This window comes from Ursus americanus, chromosome 14 (assembly GCF_024610735.1).
Source record: "Ursus americanus isolate L20-20 chromosome 14, mUrsAme1.1.p, whole genome shotgun sequence".
In the NCBI taxonomy this organism is placed as follows: Eukaryota; Metazoa; Chordata; class Mammalia; order Carnivora; family Ursidae; genus Ursus; species Ursus americanus.
In genome coordinates, this window is record NC_142140.1 from 7,935,534 (window position 1) to 7,961,915 (window position 26,382).

General features: G+C 48.9%; 2 protein-coding genes across 3 annotated transcripts in view; one reads left to right on the forward strand and one right to left on the reverse strand.

Annotated features, from left to right (window-relative positions):
* Nucleotides 1–685: 685 nt before the first annotated feature.
* On the forward strand, nt 686–4,342 carry GHRL (ghrelin and obestatin prepropeptide). Its single transcript, XM_087866692.1, has 3 exons — nt 686–793; nt 1,022–1,138; nt 4,163–4,342. The coding sequence occupies exons 1-3, from the start codon at nt 686–688 to the stop codon at nt 4,340–4,342; spliced, it is 405 nt and encodes a 134-aa protein (XP_087722818.1).
* Nucleotides 4,343–5,217: 875 nt separating this feature from the next.
* The window catches only part of TATDN2 (TatD DNase domain containing 2), a 31,637-nt gene continuing 10,472 nt past the window's right edge, over nt 5,218–26,382 (reverse strand). Inside the window, exons 4-8 of one of the 2 annotated variants that reach the window (XM_045808233.2) lie at nt 18,879–19,766; nt 13,575–13,702; nt 11,902–12,085; nt 11,322–11,490; nt 5,218–11,142 (exon numbers count right to left, since the gene is read on the reverse strand). In XM_045808233.2, coding sequence (XP_045664189.2) covers nt 11,350–11,490; nt 11,902–12,085; nt 13,575–13,702; nt 18,879–19,766 — 1,341 coding nt within the window. In that variant the 3' untranslated portion in view covers nt 5,218–11,142; nt 11,322–11,349. Of the gene's footprint in view, nt 11,143–11,321; nt 11,491–11,613; nt 11,712–11,901; nt 12,086–13,574; nt 13,703–18,878; nt 19,767–26,382 lie in introns of those variants that run through there. The other variant, XR_015726620.1, reaches the window with a different exon arrangement.

Here is a 26,382-nt window from a genome sequence, read left to right on the forward strand (position 1 = left end):
AGCCAACCCAGCAATCTCTCTGGGCTTTTGACCTCCGCTGTTGATTTCTACCCAGAGCGCGCGAGCAGTTTTAGCTCCCGAGGAATGTAAAGCAGCCACGAGAAGTCAGGATGGAGCTGCTAGTTTAAAACAAACACGGGGCTTCCTACATAAGGCCCAGCCAGCCGCTGGGCACCACCTCCACCAGGAACCCCAGGTAGGCACTCTCTTCACTCTTCGTATGTGGGTTCATGGGTTTAACTTGCTCTGACTGCTGGTCATTCACAGGCCCATTCGAACAAAGGGGGGGGCCGCTGCACAACATGGGGCAGTCCGGCTGCTCAGAGACAGCTGGAGCCCCACCCAAATCCCCATATACCCTGGGGACCCTGCTGGTTCAGCTTCATGAGCCTTCATTAAGAAACCTGGCACAAGCTGCTGGGGGCCTGGGACAAATATGGGGAGTCCCACGCCCGCACAGCCTGGGAATAGGGGGTACATATCCTTCAATTCGCTACCTGGGGGAGGTGGGCAGAGGGAGCCCCTCTAGCAGGGGTGGGAAGAGCTTTTTTCAGCAGTGACATCCCAGGTCCAAGTCCCCTCACCCTGTCTGCTGGGCTCCTACCCGGGCGAGGTCTGGGGCACAGGGCGAGATGGGAAGGCACACAGCCTGGAGACCCTCTCTCCTCCAGGCCCATCGGACACCATGCCCTCCCTGGGGACCCTCTGCAGCCTGCTGCTCTTCAGTGTGCTCTGGATGGACTTGGCCATGGCGGGCTCCAGCTTCCTAAGCCCTGAACACCAGAAAGTCCAGGTAAAACGTCTCCCCATAAAGCCCCACATTCAGGCTGGGGTATCTTGTTCCAGCCTTGCCACATAGCAGCCAGCTGTGTGACCCGGGCAGTGGCTCAAACTCCCTGGGCTTCAGCTTTCTCTGAGAGCACACAGAACGACTCTGGGTCTGACCAGAGGTTCACACCTCACTCTGCTTCTCCATGTATAAGGGGCTTAGGGCCCTAAGAGAATAAATACCTCTTTCCAGCAGAGAAAGGAGTCCAAGAAGCCACCAGCCAAACTGCAGCCCCGAGCTCTGGAAGGCTCGCCCCGCCCAGAAGACACAAGTCAAGTGGAAGGGGCAGAGGATGAGCTGGAGATCCGGGTTGGTTCCTCTGCAGGTTTATGTTTTGTGGCCGTGGAGGAGTTGGGGGAGGAGGAGGGCAGGCTAGGGACAGGGATCCGCTATAGCTACGACTTAAGAAATGTAAAACAGTATGAAAAGAGTTGATCCTAACTGGGCTCTACCAGGTCTTTTCCCATCAAGAGGCAAAGGTCTGAGAAGTAACTTTGCTACAACAGAGTGGGACAGGACAAGGAGCCATGAGCAGAGGGGAAGAGGGGTGCTAGCCAACACTGGGTGATTTCAAGAGAGTCAGCAAACATGGTGCCAAGAGACAGACAGCGAGGAATAATCAGCTGGTCACAGACTGAAGATGTTTCCCCACAGAAAACTGTCTGGTTGGCCCAGGGGCCTCTCCGACCTTAGCCGGGGCGGGAGCGGACCCGGACGGCCCCCTGGACAGGCCACTCACCATCCCCATCTGAAGACGAAGACAGGACCAACTGGGCTTGTTTGGGCTCCAACAAATCTTGCATGGGGCAAGGAGAACGTCTGGAAATAAAGGGGGAGATTAGGCCAGAGAGGGAGTGAAGGGATTTCCTGGAAAGCTGGCCCAGGGAATGGCTCTGACATTCAGGCGACAGACGTCTCCCTGTGGGTACACCAGGATTGCCCTGGGGTAGCACTGAATAACGGGGACCACTACTGCTCGTGCCCACTGGCCGAGACTGCGTTACGAACGGTCTTCCCCGTAACACACACCAACAACCTAGGAGGTAAGTAGGTCTGACATTATTGCCCTCATCTTATAGACGAGGAACAGTTCAGACAGATGAGCTCACGCGCCCGAGGTGCCACAGCCAGTGTGGGGCAGAGGCGGGCCCCAAGGTCAGGGCTGACTCCAGCTCCCGAGCCCACCTTCCCCTCCCTGGCCTGGCAAACAGAGCACACACTGCAGCCCAAGAGCACCCCCACTTGTCTCTGCTGGTCTGAGAAGCCGAAGTGCGTCCTGCCTTGGCCTCCCCCACTACCCACCAGCCTCTTCTATCAAGGATGAACTCCCAACCTACGCTCAGATGCTTACCAGAACCTAGGGGTGTTCTCAGATGCTTCCTCCACACCACATGTGAGATCCCCAACCCCCCACATTCCCATTCCACTCCTGCAAATCCTCGAATTAAAACCAGGGAATTGCCTGGTGAGACTGCCAGTCCCAGCCGGCCGGCACTCACCCCAGCCAGGCTAGCTCACAGTCTCAGACAGGGAAGGGGTTTTGGTGGCTTGGTAACTCAAGACAGGGCTGGGCCAACCAGAAGTTTCCAGTTTCCATGAAGGCTGGTCTTGGAGAAGACGGCCTGCACCACCTCCATTAGAACCCGAAGTCTGAACTGTCTGGGAGGCACTGGGGCTGCCAGAGGTGGGAAGGCCTGCCCCCCTGGCTGCAGGGCTCTGGAAACACTCCCTAAGCCCCTCCGGCACTGGGGTCCCACCTCTCCACCTTCCCCCAGACGTGTTCCTCCTGAAATCGACTTTCAGAGCTGGAAGACTTCTGAGACCAAGTCCTATCCCTTCCCCCACACTCCCCTACCCCCAGCGGAAGGGATGAAGCCCTGGAGCCAAACAGGCCTTTCTAAGCCCCCAGAAGCAAATCTCCCCCTCAGGAGTTGCCAGGCCACCTCTCCCCTGCCCCTGCCGCCTAGCTCCAGGGTGCTGGAGCAGCCAGCAGGCCCCCAGATCAGGGCACACATGGTTCCCAAGAAGTCTGCAGGGGCCACGTGACTACTAGCCGCAGCGGGGGAGAATATGGAGTACTTGCTGATGGGAGGGAACCGGAAGGCCGGAGTTCCCTCAAAACCCAAACAGGTCATTCCCCACTCCCTCCACCTTCCCCATGGAGACCAGGAAGAAGGTAAATGTTTGAAAGGGAACAAGGAGCTATTCGTTTTCTTCATAACCTCTCAGAGCATGTTTGCTCACATGTGAAACGGGAACAGTGGTACCCGCCAGGCGCGGAGGCCCAGGGGACTGTCCCCAGCACGGAGGCAAGGCCTTGGTCAGGCCTGGCGGATGGAGGGGCTCCAGGCCAGATGTTGCCACAGCCCAGGACCAGAAGAGTTTCCCAGGCGTGTGGGTGGGAGTCCTGCAGTCTAGTCCCTGGCCACCACTCCTCTGAAGCCTCAGGCAAGTCCTCAACCTCTCCAGGCCTCCTGTCAGGAGGGCAGGAGGCAGAAGGACCAACGACTGAAGGCTCTCAGCCAGCACCAAGATTCCTTCAGTGACTCCTTCAGGCATCGCAGTGACCGGCACACAGGTACCAGGTACCAAGACAGCTGCTGGAAGAACAGAGAGAACACCGTCTGCCCTCCAAGGGGCGAAAACCATGATGTGGCTGCAAAGAGAGTTCTTCCCCATTTTCCCAAAGCTCTGAGCTTTAATAAATCATTTCTGAGAGTGCTGCGGAAGTAGGTGAAATGGGGTGATCTCCCTGTAGGAGGGAAGAGACAGAGGCACAGAAAGAAGAAAGCACTTGGCTCAGAGCATCTTTCCAGGGAAAGTTCAGCTTCTTGTCTGACTTTCCACGGGACAAGGAAAGGCCTGTGCCCAGGACAGGAAGAACAGCTGGGAGAGGGGTTGGGGGCAGTGGAGGGGCACAGACCACCACCAGGCTAGTGCTATGACACTGGGGAAACCCACTGCCCCCCACCCCCGTCTCCCTACCGGATCCTGAAATTCTATCATTGGTGACTCTACCTTATGTCTTCCAAAATTACAGTGGGGAGTGGGAGCAACCTAGGGAGACTCACAGCTTCTATGAGCAACCTCCCTAGAGGTAAGGAAAGAGTGCAAGCTAAGTGCCCTCGAGATGGCAGGGGCAGTAAGAACAGGCCTAAGAAGGCACAGTAAGCTGGCTGGGCTCCCCCGCAGTGCTGCCTGCTGGGCCACAGGCCCTCCTCCCTCCCCGCCCGGTGCGGAAAGCCTGAGAGCCCAGGGCCTCCTCTGGGAGGGTGGTGTTTGGGAGGGTGTGACCTCTGACACCTCCTGGATCTTTCCCACCCCTCCTCCTAGTTCAATGCTCCCTTTGATGTCGGAATCAAGCTGTCGGGGGCTCAGTACCAGGAGCATGGCCAGGCGCTGGGGAAGTTTCTTCAGGACATCCTCTGGGAAGAGGCCAACGGTAAGTCCCTGTCCCAGTCAGGTCATTTCGGTTTCCTTGGAGTCCCAAACGTGAGCCCAGCCGATGGATGACACAAGAGAAGTTTTCTTCCTCTACCCTTGCGTCTCAAAAAGCTTCTAATTCCTCTTTCCCAAATGTCTGCCGGAGAGCGGGCTGGGCTGGGATTTGTGAGTGGCTCAGAAACGGGGTGAGCACAGTCTTTGTATTCCAAGAACGCACTATGTTCCAAGAACTGGCACAGTAACTACCTCTGGGTTCCCAGCGAACCCCAATTTCCTAACCATAAAATGGAGCTAACACCCACTCTGAGAGCATAAAACTATTTGATGTTAAGTACTTTTACTGGATAACTTTACTTCACAAACAAAAGGAATTAGTGCTACACTCAGAATTAAGCTTCTAGGTTTTGTGGAGAATCCGTTCTTGGCGTGTAAAAAGAAACCACCCGATCTGTTCCTGATCGTGGGGGCAAACACCTGCCTCTGGAAGCACACGACCACCTGCAAGGCACTCCCCTCACCAACACGGCACCACCCTCCACTCCCACCAACCACGTGAGTGAGGTAGGCAGAAGCAGGGCACTCAAGCGGCGGTGCAGGTAAGGAAACCAAGACTCAGCTTTCGGGGGATGAGACCAAGTCACACATTCTACACTCCAAGGCCAATACCTGACCCTCCCGCCGCATAACAACGCACCGCCTCCGACATCGCCACTGGGGAAGAAAAGCCATCTTCAACGGCACTGGCAGAATGGCAGACGCTGAATTTTGACTTGACCTCTCGCTTTTCAGAGGCCCTGGCAGACGAGTGATCGTCCACAAGACTGGCCCTCCTGTATTCCCCCCAACCTTAGAAGCACTCACCTGGCTTTTACACTGTTTCTGCAACAACTCCCAGTTCTGAGTGGTACTAGCTTAAGAGGTGAATAAACATTCAAACCATATGCTGAACATTTAAAGCAGAAATTTATTTCACCAAAGATGAAAACTTCACATTTCATTAAAAAAAAATTTTTTTTAAACTAGTCAATGGGAAGAGAAAAGGAGGATATGTAGTAAGGCAGGTGTGCCTGCTTAGGAAATCAAGAAGGGGGGGATGGAAGAGGAAGAAGACAGTTCTTGTGAATATCACAGCTTCCTGAGCACAGTGAAGTGACAATAAGAGATTAGTAACCATTAGCAAGGACTGTGGACCAAGAACTTCAGGTGACATTATCAGAGCCAACATCCACTGAACTGACATGCACGATCACAACAGGATCCTGGGAATGCCAAAGCGTGAGTTTGAAGTTATACACAAGTGGGGTGCTTACTATGGCTATGAGCCACTGCTAGACAGTCTGAAATAACCACTTCTCCCTCCTTCTTGTCCACTACTGAAAAGACAGGGCAAAGCTGATGCCACCTCAGGGCAAGGCTGGGCACTGCCTTGGTGACATCGATACTGGGCAGGTGTCCCTAAAGATTGCCAACTCCAGCTCACAGCTGAATTGAGCCTTGATCCTTACGTTCACAACTTAGTTCCACTAAAGATAGCAGCCTTCCTGGGAGGAAGGTCAGTTACGAGTGATTTACACTTGAGCATAAACTTGTGAACCGAGTGCTAAGAACTGGTGATGACAGGTGATGGGTGAATCACTAAGGAGAAAAAAGAAAATAGAAAAGAAAAAGGAAGCTCCAAATGTAAGTACTGCCAAATCAGACACATGGATACCCATTAGAAATATGTAGGCCAGTCCTCAGAAGAGTTGGGGTAACACACACACTCTGGAAAAGCCTTTCTATCAGAGGGGCTATTGGAGCCACGCGTATTCTCGAGGAAAACTCTGGTCACCTGGCACTCAAGGCACAGCGCTACTGGCATTAACCACTGATCACACTTGGCAGGCACACTGAAACCCAGCCGCCACAAGGAACACCGTGTGCACCGTGTGCACCGTGGAACCCACCAGCATCTGAGATCTCTTAGAGATGCAGAATCTTGGATGGCTCAGTTGGTTAAGCAGCCGACTCTTGGTTTTGGCTCAGGTCGCAGTGTAGGGGTGGGGAGATCGAGCCCCATGTAGGGCTCCGCACTCAGAGGGGAGTCTGCTTCAGGATTCTCCCTCCGCCTCTGCCCCTCCCCCCATGCCCACGTACCCACTCTTTTGCTCCGAATTAAATAAATGAATCCTAAAAAAAAAAAAGAAAAAAGAAATGCAGAATCTTAGGCCCCACCCTGGGCCTACTGTGTCAGGATCTTCATTTAACAAGATCCTCAGGCTAATAAATGGCTTTTTTAAACTGGCTGAGAGGCACTGGATCCTGTTCAATTCAGGCAGCAAGGCACAGGGCAGAGCCAGATTACCCGCCTGGCACGGCACAGGTGTCGATTTCCATATAAAACAGAAAACTCAAACCTGGCCAGGTGACACCCTCAACAAAGCTGAGAAAACATCACTCTCACTCACCTTCCCCCATTTCTCTAGCCACAGCCTCGCTGTCAACAAGTCCATCCCTTGTGTCCGCCACACACAGACCTGCATCTCTCAGAAGACACACAGACTTCGCTCACCCAGTCTTTGCTTCTGAAAGCATCTACCTCTAAGCCTCAGTAGTAAGACTGAAAGGTATTATTAACCATTGAAAGAACGTAAGGCCCTGGAGAACAGGTGAGCTAAGTGGAGGAGGGGAGGGAAGCGGGAGAAAGGCAGTAGAAGTGGAGGGAAAGGACCTTCCTCAGCCCCCAGATGGCCAGCACCCAGCACCGACGCAGAGACCAGCGCGCCATCCTGGAGCTTAGCCACATCCCAGCTCCATCGCTCAGTAGGGCTGCAACTCTGATCATCACTAACCAGGCCCACAGCCCTCTCCACAACAGCCAGAGAAGGATCCAAGGCCCACGTGTGGTCAAACTGATCCGGGGAGCCAGCTCCTGACCCAGGGAAGCAGCAGCAGATTGGGCCCCAGGCAGGATGGGTGCCCAGCCCCGAGGGAAATGCTGGCCACCTGATGCTTCCCCAGCAAAGGCAAGGACTGAATCCTCTCCCGAAGGACTCACCGGCATTCTCCCCCACTTGCCTCGGTCATTCCTGTAAGAAACATGCTGAGCACCTACTCCGGACCAGGCACTCGCACTGGGCCAGCAAGCACGAGAGCGTGGAAAGCTCGGAGCTTCATCAGACCCCAATTTGAATTCCCGACCAAGACGCTGAATTTCTCAGGCTCCTCACACGTAAAACACCTACCTCCCTGGGTTAGTGCCAAGACTGAGCACAGTATCTCCCACAAGGCACCAGGCGCGTAGGAGGCATTCCTGCGGCACACCGGGCACCGTTCTACGTACAGACGTGTAACCAGTGTACTTTCAGTGAACTTTCACAACAAGCCCACTGAAGAGGGAGGAAAGCGACGCTCAGAAAAATTAAGCAACTTTCCAAAGTCACACAGCAAATATGTTGCCACCTCCTACCCAGAGCTACAGTCCTTGGGTCCGTGCCTCTCAGTCACTGCTCCCCTTGCCCTATGATCCAAGGGGCTTCTTTGGTTTCTCATTTTCCTTCCTAATACATTGGGTCAACCTGGAGTGGGTGACTGACAGAAAAAAAATTTAGCAAAATGTAGCATTTCAAACACGGTCCTATGTCAGTTTTGTTTTGTTTTTTTAAAGTAGGTTCCTTGCCCAGCATGGAGCCCAATATGGGGTTTGAACTCAACGACCCTGAGATCAAGACCTGAGCTGAGATCAAGAGCTGGACACTTAACCAACTGAGCCACCCAGGCACCGCCCCCCCCCCATGTCAGCTTTCTGAAACCCACACCTCCATGCATTATTTAATGATGCCACTAACTTAAGTTTCTCTGAAACAGGGTGTATTTACCCCTGGCGGGGGGGGGGGGGGGACAAGATACTTGCTGGAGAAAAAAAACTCTCCTTATAAAAAACTTTAGTGTTTCGTAATATACCTGGTACATAGTATTTAACTTATTATACACTTACAGGTGTGTGCTCAGGAATTCCTGTGATGGTGTGCAAACCTAAGAATGGAGACCCACGCCTCGCTACCCTCCTACTCTGAATACACCCCAGCCACCACTGACAAATGAGCGCTTACTGTGACTAGGGCTGGCTGGCCACTGATGAACACGTGCGCCGTCTGTCGGGGGGGCAGTCTGTTCCATCACTGTGTACCTCAGTGGCCCTGGGCCCTGATTTTATACACCTGAGTGACACCAACATCAAAGTGCTGACGGTAAACGATTGGTAACTGGTCCCAAGCTTAACACAGAAAGACGCAAGCATCGTAAAAGCTGAGAGCAGCAGATTTCTAGCCACAAGTAAGACCATCACTGAGCGGAGGCAGTCAACTGCGTCTTCACCTGGGAAGGAACAGAGGAGACAAAGTGACAGGATTATGCTGAAAATACACCATCAACGATGGTGTCTCGAAGACGCATCGACTCCGGTTCCGGATTTATCATTCTTGGAACACAGCCTTCTTTTTTACAGGTTTACCTCTGGCTTGTGCACCTGTGTTCATTAATACCTTAGCACAAAATGAGAGAACCGACCACAAGTAGTGACACAGGGCTTCCCCCGAAGTTTGCCCGGAGGCGTCAGAGGAGCTCGCGGTCTGAAGCCGCCCTCGAGACGACGGATCCAGTCAACACCACCCTTGCGATGTTTCCCACCACAGTGCTCTGGGGAGGAAAGGAAGCGGAGAGAAAAGACCTACATACTTACTTCCGAGTTCCCAGGCAATAAAGTCGGTTAATGCTCAAGGGCGGCCAAACTTACAAGAAGGTACCATGTATTCTTATTACCACTTTAATTTTTCAGAGACACACATGTGCACTTGAGAATTTCTCCAGACCTCTGGATTCTCAGGTTACAAGGATTCTCAGGCTACAACAACTTAATTGTTGCCATCGCTCAGAAATCTAACCAAACACGGAGAGCATAGGAGCTGGCTGAAGACCAATCACTTTATTTTCAGAAAGAGATGGCCAAAAGGGGCAGGGGGTGGGGGGACATACAGAGGCATTCCGGCAGCACAGCAAACACAATCACATCAGCCAGCCAAAAATCGAATCAAAAACAATGCCCACCGGCTTTCGCACCCACACAAGTCGTGTTCCACTGTGTGACACACAGAAATGACCATCTTAATTCCTAGAGGTTAAAGGATATAGCACCTTGTGCTTTACCTTGGCAGGGAGGCCGCACAGGCTCGGGGACATCTGCTCAGTGCTCCCCCCGAACCCTCCAGCACAGGGCCAGTCAACTGCCGGTGTGGGCAGTACTGACGTCCAGGGCTCGTGGGCAAGGGGCTGCACAGGCTGCAGTTCGTTGGGGTGACAATAAAGCACTCTGAAATACTCAGTCCTCCAATTCCTCCAAGCAGGAGAACAAGCCACCGACTCCCTATGCTGGCAAACTGGAGGCACAGACACCCCGTGGCTGACACGTGGAAGGTCAACTGTGAATCAAGGCCTACTTCCCAGGCCAGTAACGGGTGTACTGGGGCAAGACAGAAATACCAGATAGGAAATGTTGAGTCCATTCCCTTTTCACTTACAAGGCTCAAATGCACCTTCCAAAAACACCTAGAGAAACCCAGCATTAAGGGATGGGTTTTACGACTTAAGCCTCTGGTCTCCAAGAAACAGACAAGGGACTCAGGGTGTCCCATCTCACCGTGGGAGCTCAGAGTAAAGGATCCTTTTGGACAAAGTGCAGAGTGTCCTCACACTTAACCCTTGACCATTATAACCTTCCAGGGCCTGTAACAGACCAGCAGGGAACAGAACAGAGCTTAGAACTTGATGACCCGACTGCTCAAAAGTCAAAGGAGAGGCTCTCACTTCCAACACGGAGAAAGGACACAGATGAGGCAAAGGCAAGGGAGAGCCCTGGGAGGGGACTGGAAGGCAGAGACAACAGGCCTGCTTGTTCTGCACAGCCCAGAGACCAGGGCTGAGTGGCCCCGGCATTGTTTGCAGAATTAAATTGGTTTACCACTCAGCCTGCGTGGGGCACACAGGGGGGCTGTCACATGGGGTGAAACAGAAGTATTCTTGGTCCAGTGTTCCAGGAGAATGGGACAAAAATGGAGAAACGGGCAGCTGGGACCCCCTGACAGCAGGGCAGGAGGTCGCATCTGCTGCAAACTGGACCCTTCTCAGTTTAACACAAGTGAGCTGCAGCCCTGGGGGCACCGGTAAGGAGAAACCCCTTCTCTGGGCTCCTCTTCCTCAAGGCCTCTTCCTTGAGTCCCCCAGTCCGTCCCAATCTCCATCGGCCAGGACTTCCCCAGACAATGAGCGACCCCCAGCCCCTCCATACCGCTGGCAGTGGAACCAGTAAGGCCAGCAGCCGCGGCCTTCCACCCATGCCCAAGTGGAACTGACGTGGCAATGGGACAGCCGAACTGAAGACTCGTCCTGGGAAGGGAGGGGGAGGACTTCGCGGTGGCAGGACCATGCACCTCCGAGACGGGGCTCCAGCCAATGTCCCCCAGAGGAGCTTTCCCACTTGGGAGTTCATTTTTAGAACTGACAACCACCAGGAGCCAAGTTACACACCCACGTGTGCTAAGACGAGGAGGAGGGTGTCTGTGAAGACTGCTCAAAACCGCAGGCTGCGGAGCACGGGCATCGGGACTGGCAGACGCGCTGCACCGCCTCTTGGCCTCTTCCTTCTCCACTGACCGCCCTGGGTAACCCCTCACTGGCATCCTGCTCCGCTGCACCCCACCCCACCCACCGGCCCCAAGTAGAGCCTTATGACGGGACTTCAAGGCAAACATCCTGTCCTGCTTTTCTCCGTTCCGGTAGGCTCTCCAGACATCTCCTTGACCTGGGACCCATCTTCAGTCAGGCCACTGGTTGTCCTGGAGGGGTGGGAAGAGAAAAGGAAGACGGTCCCAAACCAAGTTCACTCAAGACAGATCAGGCTTAATGCTCACTCTATGTTCACATTCTCTACAGTAAGAAAATGCAGAGAAACCTATTTTTGTCCTGATTTTTAAAAAACTTATAATGTAATTTTTATGACCTCTTCTCGTCTGACCTTTTCCTCCTGACTGCACCGTCTCTGCTTAAAGATTGTAGAGGCGGCTGGTGTTCTCACGCAAGGTGGCCAAGGTGTGGGAGAGTGGCTGATCTTTGACCCTCGCAATCTCTCGAACTGTATGCAAGGCCAGGCCTGGGTGGGCGTACTGGCAGAGGCTTTTGGGAACCTGGAAGACATCAAGCATTCAGAACATCACTGTGCCTTCTGCGCACAGCCATGACACAGATCCCCCTCCCTGCCCTTCCCCAGCAAGGACCTCTTTGGGGCTGCCCTGTAGAGACCCCTTTACCTGCAGGTGCAGGGAGAGTCCTAGTCATGGGGGGCTCTGGGTGAGCAGGGTCCCACGCTTCCTTGGACTACCCTCTACAGGGTAGGGCTTTGCACTGCCTGGAAGAGAGTGGTTACCCTTCAGCTTCTCAGACCCCTAGACTTTTGGTTTTGCAGAACCACAACAAGGAGACATCTACACAGCCAAGGGTGAGACCTGGCAGTCACTGGGGCTCTGGCCCTGCCAACCTTGCAAAGGTGACCAGCCCCCTCCCCCCCCCACCTCAACTCAGCCTGATGACACCCCTACCTGTCGGGGCAGGAAGTAGGGAGCGTCCGTTTCCACGATGATCCTCTCCAGCGGGATCTGCTTCAGAGCGTCCCGGGCCTCCCAGGCAGAGGAGTAAGTCAGGACTGCGGTGAAGCCCACAGACATGTTGGGGAAGTGCTTCAGCAGGGGCTCGATGACTGGGTAGCTGCCGGTGAAGCAGTGCCTGGTGGGGGGAAGGGAGGGTTTCCAGGTCAGGGCCCCTCTCACAGCTCCCTCTGCCCCCACCTTCCCTCTCAAATTCTCTTCTGTGGACAAGTTCCCAGAAACACAAAGACTGCATCCAAGGGAAGGACTCCAGTCACCAGACAAGAACTGATTCCAACACAGTAAGACTCAAGGCGACTCTTGGGTCTGAAGCTCAGCAGTCAACCCATCATAGCGCCAAATCCCACACAGCCACTTCAAGCGACCCCCACGGGGGAGAGAGAACAATATAGGGACAGGGTACGCTTGTAACACAAGAAGAGAAGCAGAATTAAAGGCTGTGGCCCCTCCAAGATCACAATTACAATAGGTACAAATTATGTTTCTGCAGTCAAATGGACTGGAAGGAAAGAGAAGAAGGGAAGATATTAAGGAGTGGGGCCACAGCGGAATCTTCTCTGAATTTGGTAACTGTTCATGTTCTTAGTACATTACATATCGCTAACCGATCTGAAAATTCATGGCTTCCTCCAGCCATAACACTTCACTGAGCCATCTTAGCCCTGGTTTACCTGCCCCCCCCCATGAGATTTCCTTCAAAGCCATCCCAAAACAAAGCCATGAGACACCAACCAACCCACCCCAGAGAGCCAAGGGATTATACCGCATCTCTGGCCTGGGCTACCACAGTCAGAGAGGTCGTTCTCTCTGGCCGGGCACCTGAAAGGCAGCAGTCTGGCCTGATAACCCACCACCTTCTGCTGCCTGTCAACACCTGGTTTGGGTTCTAGACTCCATTTTTTTTGTTTTTTTGGGTGGTTGTTTTTTTTTTTTTTTTTTTTTTTTTTTTTTCAGTTAACCCATCTCACCCATCTTGAAAGAACCAACCCAGGCACCAGCTCCTGGCCCCTCTCCAGCAAAGCTAAGCTAATGGCCCCTCTTCTGGCTCTTTATGCCCACCTCGGGCCTGTGCTCTGCAGAAATCACCAGATGACTGATATGCGACAGGCACACGGCAGGACATCAAGAGTTTACCACACCGAACTTAAGAGCCCCTAAATACAATTAGGATTAAATACAAACTGAATTTTAATGCGGGGGAAATGAACTTTCAGAAAAGCAAAGAATTTCTTTGTAGGTGCCCTGGAATGTTATCTGTGCACTAAGTCACAGCACATGGCCTCTCCTCAGATCAAGAGCCCTCATTTCTGAGCACTCAGACTCCATTTTAGCCTGCCACCAGGGATGAGAGCCATGGAAGTCCCCTTCCTGCTCACCGGTGGTTTGGGATATTAGCTCAAACCACATAAAACTGCCATTTTGTAAGTAAAAAATGGTCAGAATCAGAAATTTCCCATGGTTCACCTAATAATCTTTACAGAAGATACTACATCACAAAGACCTAATACTATCATCTTCTCCTCACTGAGTTTTCCTTTTTCCAACTAACGTCCTACACAGAAGGAAGTGTTCGTTTCATCCGCCCACCGAAGCTCCAGCCTTCTAACCTATGGATCTTGTAGTCTGAGGGCACAAATTTTTTCATGATGTTCAGCAGATCTTCGTCAGCTTCTCGGCAGTGGATCACCAAGGGCTTCTTCAGAGACACAGCCAGCTGCAGCTGTCTCTCGAACACCTGGGAGAAGGCAAAGGGACACGTGTTAGAGCCACTTCGGCAGCCCGTTACGCCTCAGAACACCCAGGCCACAGGCACCCGCACGGCCTCCATCTCTGCAGACTATGTCATGTATTGTAACAATGGCCCGCACTTACGGGTGCTTACTACGGGTAGCGCTCAGAGCGCTTTAGGTGTCTTATTAACGCGATCCTCACAAGCACCCCAAGGTAGGTTACTGCTGTTAGCCTGCCATGCGGTCCAGAAAAGGAGGCTCCAAGGGAGGTCAAGTCCTCTGCAGCTGGCAAGCGGGGGCACCACAGTTCCAACATGAACCCAGGCCTCCACTTGGCAACCACTATGCTGTGCCCACGTGGGGCTGCAGGCCAGGGCTCAGGAAAATGAAGTTCAACTTACATGCCCTTCCCCTCACCGTCCCCACCTCTACGCCTACTCCCAAGAGGTAATCACCTTCTACACATTTTCCAAAGAGCTGTGTGTACACACGCACGTGCGCGCGCGCGCGCACACACACACATACACCTGCACAATACCTGGATCTCAGAAGGTGCTCAAATGCTTTAAAGAATGGAAATTACATATTTTCTCCACTTCTTTACTCAACCAAAATCTGATATTCTTTTAGGTGAATACCTACTGATAAACTACCTTCCATTTTTTAACTTTTTTTTTTTTTAAGATTTTATTTTTAAGTAATCTCTACACCCTACATGGGACTTGAACTCAAAACCCCAAGATCAAGAGTCACATGCTCTACTGACTGAGCCAGCCAGTCTCCCCTAACCTTTTTTTTTCCTTTCAAAAAACAAAACAAAACAAAACAAACTCTAGCCACTTTTAAATCACTAGTAAAATACACAAAGTGTTAATACATTAAATGAAAAAGGGTCTAGGACTTCTTTCCTCTAACAGGTTCAGCTTTAGAAGAACCCAAGTATTAACTCGTTATAAACAAATGACTTCATCTTAAACTACATGCTTCCATGAGTAGTTCTCAACTGTGGAATATAACGCATGTTTGCATTTTTAACATAAAATACGATACTGCCGGTACTCTGAGTCCTGTGATGTTCACCTGAGAACGACACTGTCACGACTGATGCTTGTGCTACCTCTTCTCCGAAGAGCGACACTGAGCCAGTAAGAGTTCTGATGTCATTCTTGTTTAACCTGTGTTTTCAGCAAAAGGAAAACAACCACAGACACCAAAATCTTAGAATGCTTGGTAGAGGCTTTAGAGATGGGCTAGTTCCAGTACCTGCAGCTGGACCTCCTCCTAGCACATCTGCCCTCCACGGACCCCTACAGAGGCAGGAGGTTGACAGATTCTTTTTTTTTTTTTTTAAGATTTTATTTATTTATTTATCTGTCAGAGAGCAAGAGAGAGGGGGAGAGGGAAAGAGAGCGTGCACACACAAGCAGGGGTAGCGGCAGAGGGCAGAGGGAGAAGCAGGCTCCCTGCTGAGCAAGGAGCCTGATGCGGGACTTGATCTCAGGACCCCGGGATCACGACCTGAGCAGCAGGCAGACGCTTAGCTAACTGAGCCACCCAGGCATCCCAAGTTGCAAGAGGTTCTAATTCCAAGGCTTAATTTCTGCTTCTAAAAAATTCTTCCTAAGGGTAAAACTACAGCCTTAGGGTAGACTACTACACAGCTGTTAAAAGGTATATTTTTCAAAATATATTTGAAACCAGAACCTTTTCACAAGGGGAAAAAATATTCAAAACTATTTTTTTTTGTTTCCTAACTTAATTTTTAAAAAGCATGGACACACAACACACATTTCCTTGCTTCTAAGACAGGACCTTGTTAGACATGCCGCCATTTGTCCCTTGCAATCCTACAAGGAACAAAGACATTAAAAATAGTGTTTGAGGGGTACCTGACTGGCTCAGTCGGTTAAGCATCTGCCTTTAGCTCAGGTCATAATCTCGGAGTCCTGGAATCGAGCTTCATATTGGGCTCCCCGTTCAGTGGGGAAGTCTGCTTCTGCCCCTCCCTCTGTCTCTCCCCCTGGCTCATACTCTCTCTCACTCTCTCTAATAAATAAATCTTTAAAAAAATATATATAGCATTTTGTAAAACATCCAAATTTCAAAAACATGAAGACAGGAGAAGACCTGACAGAAGGCAGGACCGCGTGGCCGGGCTGGAGCTATCTAGGGCAGCTGTCCTCACCGGGAACCCAGCTGGCAGGGAGCAGTGGAGAATGAAGGGTAGGTAAGTTACCTACCCAGCATAATTACGCCTCCTCTGCCCGCATGAGCTTGGGTTTCCCACGGATCCGTTATTTCCAGGGATTCTGAGCCAGTCAGTCTCTCCTGGGGGTGGCCCGGTGACTCCTGCACACCCATTACCCCAATAATTAATTTCAGTCGAACACAAGAAGCAGCTGGATCAGCCAGCCCAGGTAGGCAAGGCCAGTCCATCCTCCCCGGCCTTTGAAGCCCAGATACCAAGAGATTCTGATGATCATACTGGCTGGTGTGTGCAACGCATAGCTGAACTATCCAGAACCTAACTCTGAGGAGTCAAATAGGAAGTTAAAGAGTTAAATCCAGGGGCGCCTGGGTGGCTCAGTCAGTTAACCGGCTGCCTTCGGCTCAGGTCGTGATCCCAGGGTCCTAGGATAGAGCCCCGGGGCTCCTTGCTCAGCGGGGAGTCTGCTTCTCCCTCTCCCCCTGCTCATGCTCTCCCTCTCTCTGTTCCTCTCAAATAAATAAAATCTTTAAAAAAATTATTAAATCTATGAACACACAGATAAGCAAGGAAAAAGTTATCAGAGGTTCGCTCTGAGTAGCAAAATAACTACTGATTTTTCCCCAATTTTTCTGCTTTCCTCTATTTTCCAAACCTTCCAGAAAGTATTAGGTAACAGAAACCAAGTTCTCTCTAGTGATGCCAGAGCTGGCACCCTACCACTTCACCAGATCAGCTTTTCTTCTTCCCTTCACCAGGTAAAATATTCAGCAGGAACACACCAAGAACTTGTCAACCACTCAACTTTTAGGCAAATGTAACTCAGTGCAGACGTCCAGCTAGTACAGTTGATAGGTACCACCCCTCTCGCTCTGGGGCCTAAGTGTATATTTACATCAAGAATGTGGTACCCGTTTCCTCAGTCCGCCTGGGAGTCTTTAGTGTTCTGCAGAAATATCTTCTCTTCCATCCTCTACAGGGAGTGCTGCCCTACCACTGCCAGCAATTTCTTTCCTCTGAATCCCTGTTTTCCGGTCCTGAGTCCCATCTCACCAAGCCAGAGGATAGCCACAAGATTTTACTCATCACCCTCTGTGCTAACTTCCAGTTTAGTCTGTGGTGCAGCGTGTCCCATGTGCCTCTATATGCAGATCTGATGCCATAATAATTTAATCAAGGGAAAAGTTACTGTGAAATACTCGGCACAGTTCCTGGCACACGGCAGGCATTCTATAAACACCATCTACACAATTAAACACCATGCTCTCCTCCTCCTGCCAGTGGCCTCAGGGCATCCGGCATCCATTTCTCAACTGTCCTCCTGTCCACACCACACCTGCCTTGAGCCAGAGAAATAAGCCAGGAAAGCTGAATATTAAAGATTTTTTCTCACTTTCTTAAAAATGTTTACTAGGTTTTCAAATTTAGCTATATTTCCATTCACTTCTGACAAATATATATATGACCACCTCAAGCCAGAAACTGCAAGCTTCCTAATATTAACAGTGAAAAGGAACTCTGGACAGGCAAGAGGTTGTATGAATGTGTAAGACAAAACAAATTCTGAATAGAAACACTACATTAGAAACTCATTAGATAAAAGAGAAAACTGGAAACATTCACACAAATAAAATCCCACCTACCTGTCTGAAAGTAGATCAAGTCAAAATTTTCCTGTTCCAAATTTAGTAACCTTAACAGGTCCTAGAAAACCCATCTTAAAGAGGTCCTTCCAGGGGCAACTGGGTGGCTCAGTCAGTTAAGCTTCTGCCTTCAGCTCATGATCCCGGGGTCCTGGGATTGGGCCCCACATGAGGCTCCCTACTCAGCAGGGAGTCTGCTTCTCCCTCTCCCTCAAGCCTTTCCCCTCCCCCCTGCTCATGCTTGCTCTCACTCTCTCAAATAAGATCTTCTAAATAAATAAATAAATAAATAAATAAATAAATAAATAAGATCCTTCCGAAGCATACGAACACCTGAAATTGTTTCTTATGTAAATTAACTGTTAAGCCTTGCTCGCCTATTGGTTGCCATGGACAACTGTATTCAAACTGGAATCTCTGTCTCCTAAAGGTATATAAAGATCTGGAGCCTTCTGCTTTGTCAGAAGAGTACCACACTGTCACTGAATTTTCTCTTTGGTCAAGGGAAAATTAAGAAACCTTTTGCCTCTAGAACATTCCCTCTCTTAATTCACCATTAACCGCAGATGCCAGTAGCGATGGGGCACAGCATCAGTGCACAGCAGAGGTTGACCGAGCTGTGCTGGGGACTGTGCCAAAGGGAAAGCCGGCTTGCTAAATTCTGCCCAGGCTGGCATCCACACACCCGCTCACCAGGGCCTGGAGCATACTGGGCATGCAGACCCAGCCTACCAGGCAGCAGCAGGAAGCCTGCACACAGCAAATTCTACAACAAAACCAACCTGGCAGTGTGAGCAGGGACAAGGTGGGAGGGTCTTTCTACTTGCCGTACTCCTTCCCAAATCAGAAACTTTCACTGAAATGCTGGAACCTCCCTTCCCCTGCCAAATGTCCACGCTCGAAAAATACATTATAAGGTGGCAGTAGTTGTCATCTCTGGTGGGATGGGAAATTCTCTTCTTTACAGTTTTGTATTTTCCAAATATTCTGCTATGGGCACACTTAACTTTTAAAACCAGAATAAAAATATAGCTTAATTAAACAAACATAAAACTGGTTGTTTCCCCAAGAAGGAAGGAAAACAAATGTCTTGCCACATATATCATTAGCCATAAGATGTCAAAGAGTAACTATCCCCCTCTCCTACATAATAAAGAGTATAGAAATAGTTGAAGTATTTGACAAGTGACATCTTGATGGTCTGGACAAGAGCAATTATATTTTTAAGGGTTCTAAATTCTCTAGATCCAAAAGTAGAGAAACATTTATTGTTAGGTTCAACAACTGACAGAGGAACGAAAACTGCGAGCAAACCACGGAGAGCCTCATTACCTTGTGCTGTTCTGGGACAGGAGTGGTGCACTTATACGAGTAATCCAAGCCCATTTCCCCAAATGCCACAGCCTTGGGGTGCCTTAACGCTTGCAAAAGATTTCTCTCTTGACTCTCACTGTAGTAACGTGCAAAATGAGGATGACAGCCAAAGGCTCCCCAAACCAGATCCTCTTTTAACAGCTCCTCCCACAGGCAATCTGTCAGTGTCCGAGGATCACAGAAGTCAGAGATGCAGCCCTGAAATTCCTTAGGGAAGGAGCTGCTATAAATTTTTCTGAACTTGGTGAAGGACCCTTTGAAAGCCAGCTTGGAATACAGCATGTCCAAGTGACAGTGGGTGTCAATGAAACCCTCCTCCGGGCCTGACTCCCTATGGTTCCTTGGCAGGGAGCTGGATGCGTGTCCGCCGCAGGGACGAGGTGGCGCCTCCTCCTGGAGCGCTCTTTTCTCCTTCCCCTCTTCTTCGGAGCTTCTGGAGAAACGAAATGAACGGGAGTTCTGGGATCTGCCTTCCTCGGTCACCTCCTGGTCTCTGGAGGTGTTCTGGGAGCTCCCTGCAGAGTTAGGGGAATAATCACTCGGGAGGCCCCGGCTGCTCCTCCCTGCCTGCAGCGGGTCACTGCTGCTGCTGCTGCTGCCCACGGAGGGGTAACCAGAAGGCTTGGGGCTGCTGGTCCAATAGCTGGCGTAGTCACGCCACGGACTACTGTACAAATGAGCCGGGTACATGACATAGTCAGTGGAGAAGGCAGAAGGCTCTGGAACTGCGGAGAGTTTCAGCGAGCTGGGCTCCTCCTGAGAGAATCTGACAGTGGAGACCTCATCCACGTCAGACCAGTCACTTCCTGAAGAGGTGTGCTCTATCACCACCTCCCTCTCCTTAGGCTGCAGAAAAGAAAACAAACAATGGGTGAGCTCTCTGGTGTGAAGACGGCCTCTCATACTCAGTCATCAGCAGGACAAACTCTGCCTTGTTCTTCCAGCCACGGTGAAAGCTCTGCATTGGTTCATTAGCTTACTTTGTTGCCTGGTTTCCTTCAAATTTCTGTGAGCCAGCTTACAGCTATAAGCAGTCTATTGGGTTCAGGGATGAAATTTGTGACCAAAGCGTAGAACACCATCCTTAGGGGCATCTGTGTGGCTCAGTCGAGAGTCCAACTCTTGATTTCGGTTCAGCTCATGATCTCAGGGTCACGGGATCGAGCCCTGTGTTGGGCTCTGTGCTCAGCAGAGAGTCTGCTGGAGATTCTCTCACCCTCTGCCTCTGCCCCTCCCCGCTGTGCACACGTACACTCACTCTTTTCTAAAATAAATAAACAAATCTTAAAAAAAAAAAAATCCCTAAAGGGGATGCTATACCTGTACTCCCTTTCTGAATGATCCCTTTGGGAAAAAACTGCTCTCTCTAGAACACACTGTGTACTGGGGATTTTAAAGAAAAGCAGCACCCAGCATATCTCGTCTCTAACATTTCAAATGCAAAACCACACCATCATGGGTGAGTTTAAGATGTGTCTGCAAATTCTCCTTACATAACTGCCCATTGAGAGGTGGGGTTTGTGACCCTTTCCCTCCCCCTTGAACCTGGGCCAATCTAGTGACTCGCTTGTAGCCACCAGGACACAGCGGCAGGTCAGAACAGCCTTGTGGCTTCCCCCTGGTTTTGTCAGCTTGCTCCTCACAGGGAAGTCAACCACCAGGGAAGAGGCCAGACCACCCTGACACCCACCATATTCTAGAGAGGTCACCTGTAGGCGCCAGCCTCAACTGCCAGCCACGTGAGTAAGCATCTTGCCCATCCAGCCCTTGCCAGGCTTTTGGAGTGTCAGAAGCACATGAGAGAACAACACCCTAACCCCCAAGCAAGACCTGCCCTGTCTAGACCTTTCTGAATTCCTCACTCACAAAATTGGGAGCAAAATAAAACATTTAATTCAAGCCACCGCATGGCAACGGTAAATGAACCAACCAGCTATACATTACTTTAAATCAATCTAGCCCTGCTAGAATGGAAGTTTTCAAGGTCAGGAATTTTTTTCTTCTTCACTCATGTCTCCCAGATACCTACAACAGTGCCTGGCATACTGTGCTCACAAATATTTGATGAATTAATTTGTAGAATAAATGGGGCAATGGCTCCTGAATTTAGCTTCACATCAGAACCAACTGGGGACTTTTTAAGGTTACCCCACGCTCATCTGTGATATTGTGATTCAACAGGTCCCCAAGGACTCTGTATTTAAGCCTCCATGTCACTTGGATGCAAACGAAGTTTGAGAAATACAGTAAAAACACAGACCTCAATTCATGCAAAATGACTGTTTAAGGGCCCTTGTTTCTTTTGGTTAACGAAACCATCTATACCCACAGGGACCAGATGGCTTGAGCAAGAGGCCTTACAGAGCTCTTTTCCTAAAAATATTTGTATAAGCAAATACAATTCGCATAACGAAAAATTCACTACGAAGGCACATGATGGATAAATTAATTACCGCCTTAAAATGGGAACAAAATTTTTTGTCTCTACTGTCTGTATTAGCCATCCATACCACTACCTACACTCTAAAAGGAAACAAATATTGGTGACAAAAATGTTAATGAATTATAAACTTCACATATGATACTTTCTTACTTCAGATTTTCTTCCTGCTACTCCTTTTCTGAATAACAAAAATATCCAAACAAGAATTTTTTCCAAAATGCAAGATAACTTAAATTGCAGCACACTTATAATTTAATCTGAACTCCTAAAGCTGGGTGACGGGCACCTGGGGGAATTATTAACACTAGACCATTTACTTTGAGTATGTTGGAAATTTCCCATAAAAAGCTTTTCAAGGGGTGCTTGCCTGACTCAGTCAGTGGAGCATGCAACTCCTGATCTCTGGGTTGTGAATTCAAACCCCACATCAAACAGAGAGCTTACTTAAGAAAAAAAAAAAAAAAAAGCTTTGGGGCAGCTGGGTGGCTCAGTCCGTTAAGCAACTGACTCAATTTCAGCTCAGGTCATGATCTCAGGGTCCTGGGATGGAGCCCTGCATCAGGCTCCCTGCTCGGCCGGGCATCTACTTCTCTCCTTCTTCTATCTGCCAACCCCCCAAACATGCACGCACTCTCTAAAATAAATAAATCTTAAAAAAAAAAAAAGTTTTTAAAAAGTTAATCTCTAAGAAGAAAAATCCTTCAAAAACCATCTTAATTATGGTGGAAATTTCTACCAACCCAGATAATTAAAAAACGCAGTATTGCCAGAGCTTACATTGTTTTCCTTTTTCCAATAAGACATACTAGAATCATCACTTCTGTATATGTGCACCTCAAAGTTAAAACGATTCTCACATACAGTAACATGCAACTACCACCCTTGCAATCCAGCTCTTGAAAATTCTACCTTTTTAAAATAACAAGTTAACCTGGTTAAAATTATAGTAAGTACACAGAAAGGTTCTGTCCCCAAAAATAATCCCTCATAAAAGAGGCATCATTTTTTTTTAAAGATTTATTTATTTTAGAGAGAAAGAGAGTGAGAACAGGGGTAGGGGCAGAGGGAGAGGAAAAGAGAATCTCAAGCAAACTCCCTGCTGAGCACAGAGACTGTGGCAGGGCTTGATCCCAGGACCCGGAGATCAGCACCTGAGCTGAAACTGAGAGCTGGACACAACCAACTAGACAACCAGGTGCCCCAGGAGGCATCATTTTATATCCAGTTCTTACAAAGTCTCCTGTTCTTTTATGTGAGGAGGACAAATGGCCCCAAAGAGACCTCAACCAAGCTAATGCTGGATGCTTACAGGAAGGTTCCCTACTTCCCTTTTTCCCTTTTTCATTTTTTAAAGAAGGGGCAGGGTTAGGCAAAAAGATGTACCAGATTTAATAATTATTCCTAGGGGATATGACCTCACAGTTCGGCTGGACATCATTTTTAACAAATCTTTTCAAAATCACTTCTTGTTTTTTAAATAGCACTTTTAAAAAGCAATACAGGGGGTGCCTGGGTGGCTCAGTCGGCTAGGTGTCTGCCTTCGGCTTAGGTCGTGATCTCTGGATCCTGGGATCAAACCCTGGGTCCGGCTCCCTGCTCAGCGGGGTCTGCTTCTGCCTCTCCCCCTTAACCCCCACTTGGGCTCACTCTCTCTCTCAAATTTTTAAAAAATAAAAAATAAAAATAAAAAGCAATACAGTAGGGGAACCTGGGTGGCTCCGTTGGTTCAGGGTCCACCTTCAGCTCAGGTCATTATCTCGGTCCTGGAATCACTGAGCCCACACCGGGGTCCCAGCTCAGAGAGGAGTCTGCTTCTCCCTCTCCCTCTGCCCCTCTCCACCCCGTTTGTGATTTCTCTCTGCTCAAAAAAAATAAAATCTTTAAAAAAAAAAAAAAAAGGCAATATGGTTAAGTGATTACACATAAAGAGATACTGGAAAAGTACTTGAGAGACCACCTTGAGTGGTACCCAGGTGGAGGAATAGGGCAACACAGGACCAGGTTGGAAAGCTACTTTTCACTAAATAGCTTTTATTTTTTTATTTTCGAGACACGAGAATATTATTTACTCAAAAAGTAACCTGAAAAATAATTGGAAGTTGCTACATGGTAGCAATCCCAAAATGCACTTCCAGAAAAAATGAACCACAAACTGCCTGAGTGTGACAGGAACAGCTATTGGCAACTGGGGACAAATTTCCAGGGACAGAATTATACACGGATTCAAAAAGTGCTACATCTCATCAGCACAATCTTGGCTGCAGAAAACTATAAGACAAATGTCCTATTTTTTTTACAATGGAAAAATTATACCACGATGGGAGGGATGAAAATCTATAGGGACTAAGAGACTTGGGAAATTTAGAAATTGCCACATATGGCTTTTAGTTGGATACTGTTTCAAACAAATTAAAAATATCATGAAACAAACAGGATTATTTAATCAATGACTGGACCGTTGATGTTATTAAGGATGCTGTATGTGTGTATGTGGTCTAATAAAATTGTAATTATGTTTTTTTTTTTTCCCTAAAGATCACTATATCTCTTAGAGATTCACAATGAAATATTTAGGGATGAAATGATACAGTAATTGGGATTTGCTTCAAAATAATTTGTGGAGTGGGGAACCAGGCTGGCTCAGACCACAGAACATGTGTGACTCATCATTTCAGGGTTTTAAGTTCAAACCCCATGTTGGGTATGGAGCCTACTTTACTAAGAAAAAAAAAATCATGGAGAGAAAAAAAGACAAGATTGGCAGTGAATTAATTGTTGAAGATGAGTGACGGGTGTATGGGTAATTTTCTTAAGTGTTTTAAATTTTCCATAGTAAAAAGTTAAAATAAAAATAACTAAAAATTCCAAATCAGAAGGAAGAGTAGATGACGTCCTCTAATTGCTTCCCAAAGTTCTCTATCTTCCAGGGGTATTTGTTTAAAAATACCAATTCCCACGTCCCATCTCAGACCTGGGTCAGATTCTCTCGTTTTTATTATCAGGGAAGGTCAGGAAATCAGGCTACATGACTCAAAAGGAACTCCAGGGGCAACAACGATCATGTCAAAGACATGTGAAAAGTTCCAATAAAATTATCTAATGAAATGTGAGAATGGGGAAAATGGCAGAGTGGGGAAAAAATATGAATTCAAAAATGCACGTGTAACTAGAAATACATGCCATAAACAGACTTAAAATTATGTCATCTAAGTCCCTGAAAGGCTTATTTTTTTTTTTTTAAAGATTTTATTTATTTATTTGACAGAGACAGAGACAGCCAGCGAGAGAGGGAACACAAGCAGGGGGAGTGGGAGAGGGAGAAGCAGGCTCATGGCAGAGGAGCCTGATGTGGGGCTCGATCCCATAACGCCGGGATCACGCCCTGAGCCGAAGGCAGACGCTTAACCGCTGTGCCACCCAGGCGCCCCACCCTGAAAGGCTTATATGGTCAAGTTGGCCGAGAAAAGGTTTTTGGATTTTCTTTTTGAGAAAATGGGACACTACCTATGTTCGTGATTGCCTTACAGTCTCACCGATATGGTAAAATTTTAAGTTACATTTATTAAGGTCCTACTATACACTTAGGCACTGAGCAAAGTATTTTCATGTGTCAGTTCAGGGTTCTGCCAACTGTGGCCCACAACCCAAATCCAATGCACTGCCTATTGGTGTGAACAAAGTCTCACTGGAACACGGTCAGGCCCGTTGCCTTAAATGCTGTCTCTGGCTGTTTTCATGCTACCACAGCAGAGCTGAACAGTTCCAACAGAGGCCATATAGCCCACAAAGCCTAAAATATTATCTGGCCCTTTACAGAATAAGTTTGCTGGTCCCTTCATTTGTTTAACCATAATAAGATTTCAAGAACTCTAACTTCTTACACAGAAGAAACTGGGGCTCAAAGAGGTTAAGTGCCTTTCTCACAATCACAGCTCAGGTGGCCAGGACTGGAGCCCAAACTATCTGATCCCAACACTCAGGGCTTACCCACCATATCCCGCTGCCTCTAAATATACACCTAACGAAGACAATCTAAATGTCCAGCCTGACGAATAGGAGTTCGGGTGTATAAGTTTGGGAAGTTCGTCCATACAAGGGGAATTATACGCAGCCCAACAAGAGCAGGATCAATATCAGACAGAAAACGCACCCATCAGAGAGTTAGCAGAAAAAGTAGGTTACAAAACCTACTGTTCTTGGGATTTCCAGTTATATATAACCCATGTAGTTTTTGCCCTTCCTACCAAAAAAAACCCTTTAAAAATTATAGGAAATGGGGGCACCTGCGTGGCTCAGTTAAACGTCCGACTCTTGATTTCAGCTCAGGTCATGATCTCAGGGTCGTGACATTGAGCCCCGCACTGGGCATGGGTTAAGATTCTCTCTCTCCCTCTGTCCCGTTCCCCCACCCTCTGTATGCATGCTCTAAAGAAAAGAAAAGAAAAAAAGAAGAAGGGAAGGAAGAAAGGAGGGGAGGGGAAAGGAGGGGAGAAGAAGGGAGGGGAGGGGAGGGGAGAGGGGGGAAGGAAGGAAGGAAGGAAGGAAGGAAGGAAGGAAGGAAGGAAGGAAGGAAGGAAATTATAGGAGATGACCTGAAAAGGCGTAAACCTACAAAGAGAAAGCATAAAGAAAAACAGCAAAGCGAATTAAATAAAAATCAGCTGCTAGAAAGTAGATAGATGAATGGTTATTGGCTAAGCAGATCACAGAAGGCCTAAGCCTGCAGTGAGAAAAACCCAGAATCAGGCTGAGTCACAGTACAGGACCCCCCAAAAGACTCAGGAATTGGAGGTAACAGACCTCTGAAAAGAAGGTGAAGCTGAAGATGGAAACAGGAGAAGGAGGTGGAAATCTGTGAAGTTAGGTCCCGAGATCCCTGCTCCCATCCTGTGCAGATGGGTCTGTTTCCCCACCCAGCAAAAGACACGGTTCACACTTAGAAAAGCTGAGCCAAGGAGCCTATGGAATAATCAGGAGCAATGGACACACAATCAAGAGTGACAGTCCATCGCATGTTGG

Coding starts and splice junctions, on each gene's coding strand:
- GHRL (XM_087866692.1), top strand. CDS start 686: ATGCCCTCCCTGGGGACCCTCTGCAGCCTGCTGCTCTTCAGTGTGCTC. Junction 794..1,021: donor CTGAACACCAGAAAGTCCAG/GTAAAACGTCTC, acceptor ACCTCTTTCCAG/CAGAGAAAGGAGTCCAAGAA. Junction 1,139..4,162: donor AGGATGAGCTGGAGATCCGG/GTTGGTTCCTCT, acceptor CCCTCCTCCTAG/TTCAATGCTCCCTTTGATGT.